Source organism: Athene cunicularia, assembly GCF_003259725.1.
Source record: "Athene cunicularia isolate RWA chromosome 14 unlocalized genomic scaffold, athCun1 chr14_part1, whole genome shotgun sequence".
Classification (NCBI taxonomy): Eukaryota; Metazoa; Chordata; class Aves; order Strigiformes; family Strigidae; genus Athene; species Athene cunicularia.
The window spans coordinates 60,241-68,300 of record NW_020799118.1 but is presented as its reverse complement, the minus strand read 5'-3'; the positions used below and the strand labels follow the sequence as shown (position 1 = coordinate 68,300).

The 8,060-nt window shown below is 54.7% G+C and overlaps 2 protein-coding genes across 2 annotated transcripts in view; both read left to right on the top strand.

Moving 5' to 3' along the window:
- On the top strand, positions 1–782 carry LOC113485608 (hemoglobin subunit alpha-A). The gene is made up of 3 exons (XM_026858877.1): positions 1–112; positions 249–453; positions 556–782. Exons 1-3 carry the CDS (start codon positions 18–20, stop codon positions 682–684), a joined length of 429 nt encoding a protein of 142 aa, XP_026714678.1. The 5' UTR covers positions 1–17; the 3' UTR covers positions 685–782.
- Positions 783–3,205: 2,423 nt separating this feature from the next.
- TMEM8A (transmembrane protein 8A) overlaps positions 3,206–8,060 on the top strand; it is a 21,499-nt gene continuing 16,644 nt past the window's right edge. The window contains exon 1 of the mRNA XM_026859130.1: positions 3,206–3,274. Coding sequence (XP_026714931.1) covers positions 3,206–3,274 — 69 coding nt within the window. The remainder of the gene's footprint in view (positions 3,275–8,060) is intronic.

Here is an 8,060-nt window from a genome sequence, read left to right as displayed (position 1 = left end):
AACGCGGAGGTGACACCATGGTGCTGTCTGCCAACGACAAGACCAACGTCAAGGGCGTCTTCGCCAAGATCGGCGGCCATGCCGAAGAGTATGGCGCTGAGACCCTGGAGAGGTATGTGTGCCTCCCTGCCGTCATCCCCTCTCCTGTCTGTCTGTCTGTCTGTCCCCGCTTCCCTCCATCTGCCCCCATCCTCTCCCTGTCCTCCGTGTCCCTGGCTCACCTGGCCCTGGCCCCCTCTGTCCCCCAGGATGTTTGCCACCTACCCCCAGACCAAGACCTACTTCCCCCACTTCGACCTGAGCCACGGCTCCGCTCAGATCAAGGCGCACGGCAAGAAGGTGGCGGCTGCACTGGTTGAGGCTGTCAACCACATCGATGACATCGCGGGCGCCCTCTCCAAGCTCAGTGACCTCCACGCCCAAAAGCTCCGCGTGGATCCCGTCAACTTCAAAGTGAGCGTCTGGGAAGCGGTGACCAGCCCCGCTGCCCTCCTGCACCCCCCCGGCCACCCCCTCAGCTCACCCCCTTGCTCACCATCTCCTTTTGCCTTTCAGCTGCTGGGCCATTGCTTCCTGGTGGTGATGGCCATCCACCACCCCGCTGCCCTGACCCCGGAGGTCCACGCTTCCCTGGACAAGTTCCTGTGTGCCGTGGGCAATGTGCTGACTGCCAAGTACCGTTAAGACGGGACCGTGGCTAGAGCTGGACCCAACACACTGCCAGCCTTCCGACAGCAAGCAGACAAATGATCTGAAATAAAATCTTTGACATTTGTGCTCCAGCCCTGGTGTCCTGCTCTGACTGCTGTCTGCGGGGAGGGAGTGGGAGGGATGTGCTCGGGGGACTCCCGGTGCCAGGTGGGCAGGTGGAGGAGAGGGGCTCTGGTTTTGCTGTCTCTGAGAGGAAGCAGCATCTGGGCGGCAGTGCCTGGCAGGCAGATGCTGCTCCACCAGCCGTGGGGCTCTGGGGGTGAGCAGAGTGTTTCCAGGCACCAGTGGAGGGGGAAGAATCACAGAGAGTGGCCAGAGTCTGGCCCTTGGGGCTCCCTGCAGCCCCAGCCTGTGCCGGGATCCCCTCCTGCCCCACTAGCCCTGTGCACTCCCTGCCCCTGTTCAGGCCAAATTGTTGGAGATCATCTGCTTCTGGTATTTCTTGTGGGAGGCAGTGGGGTACAGGGGCTCCTGGTGCCTGTGAGACCCTGCGTGGTGGCACAGTGAGGGCACCCTGAGGACTCCCAAGTGCATGGGCATCTTTCGGTGCATCCCCAGCACGCAGGGCTGTGTGGCATTGTAGGGCTTCTGTTTCCACCTAACGCTGCATTGCTGGGGAGTCACTTTGGAGGGGTCCTGGGGGGCTGGCAGGCTCGGGGAGACAGCAAGCATGAGGGACTGCAAGGGCAGCAGACAGAGCTCAGCCCCAGATCCTGCTCTTCGGGCCCTGCACCGCAGCGGGGTAGGGGGTGTCAGGGCAGGAACATGAGCAGAGGCAGGAAAGTGGTGCTGGGTGCTGCAGTGCTGGTGTCTGCACAGCCCTGGCCCTTATCGCGGCCCACAGCTGGGCAGCCAGCGGGGGGGGACAGGGACACACACACACACACGACAGGGCAGGTGGCTGATAAAGGAGAGTGTGGGCTCTCCTCCAGCTGTGGGTGTGGTGGGAGATGGGGCAACAGATAGTCCCAAGGGGCTACAACCTGCCAGGTGCTGAGTAAGGCTTCCTGGTCCCTGCCAGGGCTGGGAGCTGCTCGGGGTGAAGATTCGAGAAAAGCCCTGAGGGGTGGCGCAGCCACAGCATGGAGCTAAGCCAAGCTTGCCATGGGCCCCTTTGCTCCCTGACGCTTGCGAGGGTGGACGTTTGCCCTAGCCCCATGGCCTCCAGTCATCATCGGTGAATGCACCAGAGGCAGGAGAGACCCCAAATGACTCGGAAGAGAGAGAGAAAGAGGGAGGCTCTCTAGCCCCCGGGGTTTCTCCTGCAGAGCACCACAGGCATCACGACCCCACATGCCCACCACACCTGGGCACGGTGAGGAGAGGAAGAGAAAGCTGGTCAGGGCATCACTGGCCGTCCTGATCTACCTTTGCATGGAGCAGGGTGTTGGGGCAGGGTGCACCCTTCCAGCTGACATCACCCAGAGGGCACAGTCTGCTCTGCCGAGAGCCTCTGCTCCCCGCGGAGCTCAGGGAGAGCAGGGATGTAAGGGGGGGTCATGGCACACAGGCGTGCGAGGCAGTGTGGGCTAGTGTGTAAAGCCCTGGGAAGAGCCAGCCTCAAATTCTGCACAGACTTGGGTTCCTCCAAACCCAGCCCGAAGGACCCTTGTGGTCCTGAGCGCGGTGTGCACATGAGACAAGGTGTGACAGCAACGCAGGGGACGGTACGTGTGTGCGTGGAGGGGACGGGGTTGGCAGTTGTCCCCACCGCCTCTGCCAGGCTTTCTCTTCCAGCTGCTCCCATGCCGCGCGGTGTCCTCAGGCAGGACCCTGCGTGTGGCCCTGGGCAGTGTCCTGGCTCCGCAGCGCTTTCCCAGGGCTCTGTCTGGCCAAAGAACTGCTGAGCTCCAAAGAGCCGGGATGAGTTTTGTCCCAGTCATATGTCCCCGCTGCCACCAGATGGGGACCTCCAGCCGCGGTGCTTTATCGGGGCCAGGCAGAGGGTGCAGAGGGCCAAGCCTTGGGCCTGCCTGCAGGGCTGAGCTGGAGGAGCAGGGATGGGCTGCCAGCCAGCCCCAGGTCCTGAGCACAGCGGGGACACGGGGGCCAGCTCGGAGAGGTGCAGGAACCCTCCCCAGCAGCCCATTTCCAGTGCTGGGTGCCCCAGCAGTCAGTCAGGCACCCCGTGGCTCCTGGCTCACAGCATGTGAGCCCCAGGCTCATTCCACTGGGCATCCCTTGGTGGCCGTGGCTTCGTGTGCCCCAGGGCACAGCCTGCCCCATGGGCCAGACACGCTGGCAGCAGCTTCCCACAGCCGGAGGCAGTGTTCCTGCCCAGCTGCACCGGCCGCCGGGCAGGGTGGTTGGAGTGGAGCAGGTCGAACACCCCCCCCACTGCTGCCCTGCGTTGGTTTGCAGCTCGGATTGTTGCAGCTCCGGTGCTGAGGAGAGAGGCGGCAGCAATCTCTGCACTGCCAGGGCAGCGGCAGCCCAAAGCACAAGGTGACATGAGGGAGGTGGACTTTGGGGACAAAGCCCTCTGGTGCAGGCCATGGCGGTGCTCAGGGGGCAGAGTCCCAGTCGGCAGTTTCAGTGGAAGAAGGAAGATGAACATCTTCAGGTGAGACAAAAGCCTGTTCTGATGTCTTCACTACCTGGAGGCCTTTCTCGCCTCTTGTCAACATTTATCCTTGATGGACAAAGCATCTGTGGTTCAAAGATACTCACAGAACAACACAGTGTTGTGTTCTCTGATAGTCACCAAGGCAAACGGCATCTCCAAACTTGTTTTTATTGGAAGAGGAGCTGAAGTGACATTAGGAAACAAGCTTGAGAGTTATGACTTACCTGATCACAACACTTTTACCGGTCTCTTGAGGGGTTGCAAACAGCGTTGTCCGCGTAGCTTGGCTAGCATAATAAATAGTGATGGCCCTAGAGGGAGTGTCCTGGACATGGAGACAGAAGTACATACTTCTGGGGTACGCCAAGCATCCTAGGGGAGTTTACCAGCAATCTCCCATTGCAGAGAAGCAGTGGGAAGATACAGAATTCATTTCTTACTGGAAGCTGATCTTGGGACCCCGGCTGAGAGATGCTCTTGCTGGAAAGAGGAAGGGGAATGTCACACATTTTACAAACTGTTCTTCTGTTTATACATCCCATACTGGCACTCAATATGCCAATAGAGTAACTCATGATTGGTGCAACCTATAGTTCTTATGTTGAAAAGCCGCTGCGTAAGCAGTTTGTTTGCCATGTATTCGGACAGTTACTCTTTCCTAAATCCCTGTTTTCCGTACTGAACTGATCTCTGATTTGTCTAGATGTTTGAATTTTAACCCCGGGTGCTCACAGCCTCTGTAGCCCAGAAACATCTGAGAATTTAATAAGCACCTTCTCCATTACAGCTCATAAGTTATTGACGAAAGGACAGTGAATAATAATGTTGAACCAAGGACTGGAATCTGTCACAGAAGGAAAACAGACTCATCTGAAATTATTCATTCTTGGCAATGGCCATGGTTATTTGCACCTCTCTCTTCAATTAAAAGTCCCACTCTTTTTTTGTGCTTTGAAGTTAACTGATTTCAAGTTCTTTAGTTTCCTCCTTTTACCCTGCTAACCGTAAGAGACCCTATTGCCTCGTTTCTGTGACCCCATCACCCTCCATCACTTTCCAAAGATACTGTCTGTTTGGAGACGGCTCCAATCAGTCACTGAGCTAAAGGGGATTTTTTCCAGTCAAGCAGCCTGAAAATACAGGGATATTGAAATACATTTTAATCCACAGTTTTTAGGATCCTTCCACCTTCTCCACTGGTTGTTTTGCCAGTGGAAAAATGAAGAGCAGTCATAGAAGACAGAAAACAGACTCTGCCTTCACTAAAATGCCCATTTTGATGAAGGACTTCAAATACATTTTCTCCTTCTTTTCCTAAAAGCAGAAACTGTTCCCAGCGGAGCAGCCACATCAAGCACAGCTGCACAAACCCCTCCAGACAGGACAGGGCTGATAAAAACAAGTATTCACAAAACTTAACCCCCTGTCAGCTCCCCTTTGCCATCACGAGAAGTTCAACATTGCAAGCAACATCTTAGAAAACCTTTTTTGCTGATCCACCTCAAAGCTGACCTGTGAAAAACTCAGGTCTTGCTCTGTGAGCCCTCGTGACTGAAAAGGCACGAAGCAGCGCAAATCCCCCATCCTTGCAGATGCTCACAACAGAATCCTCTGGTTAAAAACATAGGGATTTCCAGCCAGCACTGCTTTTTTACTCCTTGTACCAGGCCCAGACAGAGATACGGGAGCAGACTGTGCCAGCTCTGTGTTCTCCAGAGACATTTGCACATGGCCAAGAAGGTCCCAGCTAGGGATTTATGGAAAGCAATACAGCAAAATGTGCATTGCAGCTGCTCAACCAGAAAGGTTTGATACCTCCTGCAATGGTTGGGCAGCTGAGTGCCTTTATTAATAGTAGAAGTATATTTATCAAAATTCATGGGTCAGCATTGTTAAAGCTCCATAGATTCCGTTTGGACAGGTCACCGTTATTTACTTTTCTGGATCGTAGCTTCAAACAGGGATATTTTCAGTGCATAGTCCAGACTTCTTCTTGGGCCAGTTTAAAACACTGTAGGAAATCCACTTTCCGGACCAGGGTCTTCCATCTGTGTCTGACTTTCTGGGGAGGGGCTGCGCTTGAGGGCTCATGGGCCAAAGAGCAAGAAGCAGGTGTGGTGAGCCCTAACCATTACACAGGCGCCTGCGCCTTACTCAGAGCCAGGCGTGTCACTAAGCCAGACAGAAGCCCTGGCCTGAGCATAACCACGCTTCCTCAGATTTCAGCATCCACAGAAGCTCACCACTTTTCTAAACCTTGCAATTTTTGTTGCCACCGCAAGAGGAGGCAGATACCACTGCAGCTGGATCTTCTGCCTGGCTGCAGGTCACGGTCATCTGCTCCAGTCCACCTGCGGCGCGGCCTGTGGAAGAGGAGGGAGCTTCAGCTCCAGCTCCAGCTCTGCAGCCAGAGGGAGATCCTCCCTAATTCAAACTCACCCCTTCCTCTCAGACTGCGAGGCTGCTTAGCCGAAAGGGAAAGGAGCAACCCACAAAGCTGCTAAGCCAACGACAACATTTGAGTGTCCTCGCGCTTGGAGCAGCTGGCAGTCTGGAGGTGACATGTCCTACAGCATCCACCACCCCAAACTGCCAGTGAACACTGGAATGCTTTTCTCGGGGAACAGGAGCAAGCCCAAGGGGCCCGAGCTGTGAGAAAACAGGTATTGTAACGTGTTGGGGATCTGATTCTGCATTACGTTAGATGAGTTTGATTTATGCTCAGAACTCTCAGATCTTTGACTTTGAATCACATTTGTTGTCCTTTAAGAGGAAAATAAGTAGAGACAACATTGCAGGGAAGTCATTCATAAGGACTGATTGATGACAAGCTACTACCTTTAAAGTGGAGCTGAAGGCTAAATCAACGTAGAATGAGAATAGAAGACTTTGTTTGTTCTTCTTTCAGAAGAAAAATTTTTGAGCAACAGCACAATGAACCGGGAGAACTCAAAGCTCATGCGGAAGAGGCTTGCCATTCCTTGGGGAAAACATTGTAAAATTGCTTTATATCCCAAAGAATCGGGAAAAAAAAACCAACAAAACAAGAGGAAAAGAGTTTAATATCTAGCTGGAATGTGATTTCCTAATATCAGAAGGCTGTTGGGAATAAGCAGATTACGATAAATGGAGAGGACTAGCCGTTAAAGAAGGCTTTGATTGATGTTTGCGATATGCGTGAGTCAAGTGAGGGCAGTCAAATCCATCAAGTTGTGGGTCAAGATCTCAAAGCTCAGTCATAAGCTTTGTCGTAAGTCATGAGCCGTGTTACAGCAGCATCATGTGGTGCTGGGACCGTGTGATTTAAACTGGAGAAATTATCAATTAGTGGAAGATTTGTAGGATGGAACTCAAGAATATAGGGAGAAGATAACAGGAGTGTTGAAAGGGAATTATCAGACTGGAGGGAAACTACTGATGGAATCTGGCCTTGAAAAAAAAAAAAAAAAAAAAAAAAAAAAAAAAGATGTGGGTACTGTCACAATAGAGGAGGACCAGGATATTACAGGATGCTTGCATGGCATCAAGGATCAACATAGCAGAAAGGGGATGATACCCTCATGCCCAGCAAAACGATGGTGAGGAAGCTGATGCTGTTGTTAGGCAGGACACGTTCCGGAAGGAGAGCTCTGAACATGTTACACAGGGGCACGTGGAAACGAACAGGCAGTGAACAAATCTAGCTGGGAGTTAGAATAGTCCCTTCCCATCCCGTGCTTTAGGTGCTCTAGCTCGCGGGCTGACTTCAGGGAAGTCTTCTCATGAATGAGATGAGGACATTGCTGGCTATCGATCTGACGGGGCTTTTGGTGATGTCAGAGCCCCTAGAAAATGACCGTCTCTTCCCTTGGGGATTTCCTTCCCACACCAAAGAAACTTATTAGAAATGTCATCGGGTCTGTGAGAGGAAGCAGAAAAGATTTTGAGCTTCTGAAGTAGAAAGTCCATCTTCAGGGAGCTTGGGGTTGACTGGAAGTAGGTCCGGAGTCCTCAGTCAGGGCGACCTGCAAGCGAGCGCTGGGATTTTGGCCTGAGCAAGGACTCGGAAGCCGTGCCCGGGCTGTGGAGAACACAAAGGCATCGGCGGGCGTCCCAAGGAAAAGGTGTGTACGGGGGAAGATCCTTGGCTCTTTTGAAGTCAAAATCAGCGACCGAGTTGCCCGTTCCTGTGACAGCCACATCCCCTGTGGCTCCGCTGAGCGGGGCAGACAGCCGAGGGCTGAGAAGGCAGCTGGACTTTGTGGGACCGAGTGTACAGCCAGGCGCAGGTGGAAGGGCTGAGCATCCCCCCGAATTTCTGCGCTGAGCCGGGGTATGGTGGGCTGCCCGGTTGACTGAGGCCCATGAATGTTCGGGATTTCAGGTTAAACTGAGCTCAGGCTGCCGTGTTACCGCGCCTCCGCGGCACTGAGAAGCAATCCGAGGAGGCTCCTGCCCGCCGTGGCAGCGGCCCGGTGCCAGCACCCCCCGTTTCCCCAGGGCACTCCCCGCGGGACCGGGGTGCCCCCGCGGCTTTGAGCCGCTCCCCAGGGTCACTGTCCCGGGGCTCTCAGGGACCTCCTGGACTATCGGGGTGCCGGGGAACCCCAGGACTGTCTCAGCTCTCTGGGTCACAGGGCTCCCTGGGGTCTTGGGGTGCTGACAGGACTTCCCCAGGATCACGGGGGGGCCCCAAACTTATCCCAGGACGGGGGTTGGGGGGGTCCCCCAGGTCAGTGCCGGGTGTCCCCCAGGAGCTGAGCACCCGCCAGCCCCAGGCTTTGTCCCCGCGCACCCCCCGCTC

Excerpts from the sequence above, each read along its gene's own strand:
- LOC113485608 (XM_026858877.1), top strand. The coding sequence starts at position 18 with ATGGTGCTGTCTGCCAACGACAAGACCAACGTCAAGGGCGTCTTCGCC. Across the intron at positions 113-248 it reads GGCGCTGAGACCCTGGAGAG|GATGTTTGCCACCTACCCCC; the intron begins GTATGTGTGCCT and ends TCTGTCCCCCAG. Across the intron at positions 454-555 it reads TGGATCCCGTCAACTTCAAA|CTGCTGGGCCATTGCTTCCT; the intron begins GTGAGCGTCTGG and ends TTTGCCTTTCAG.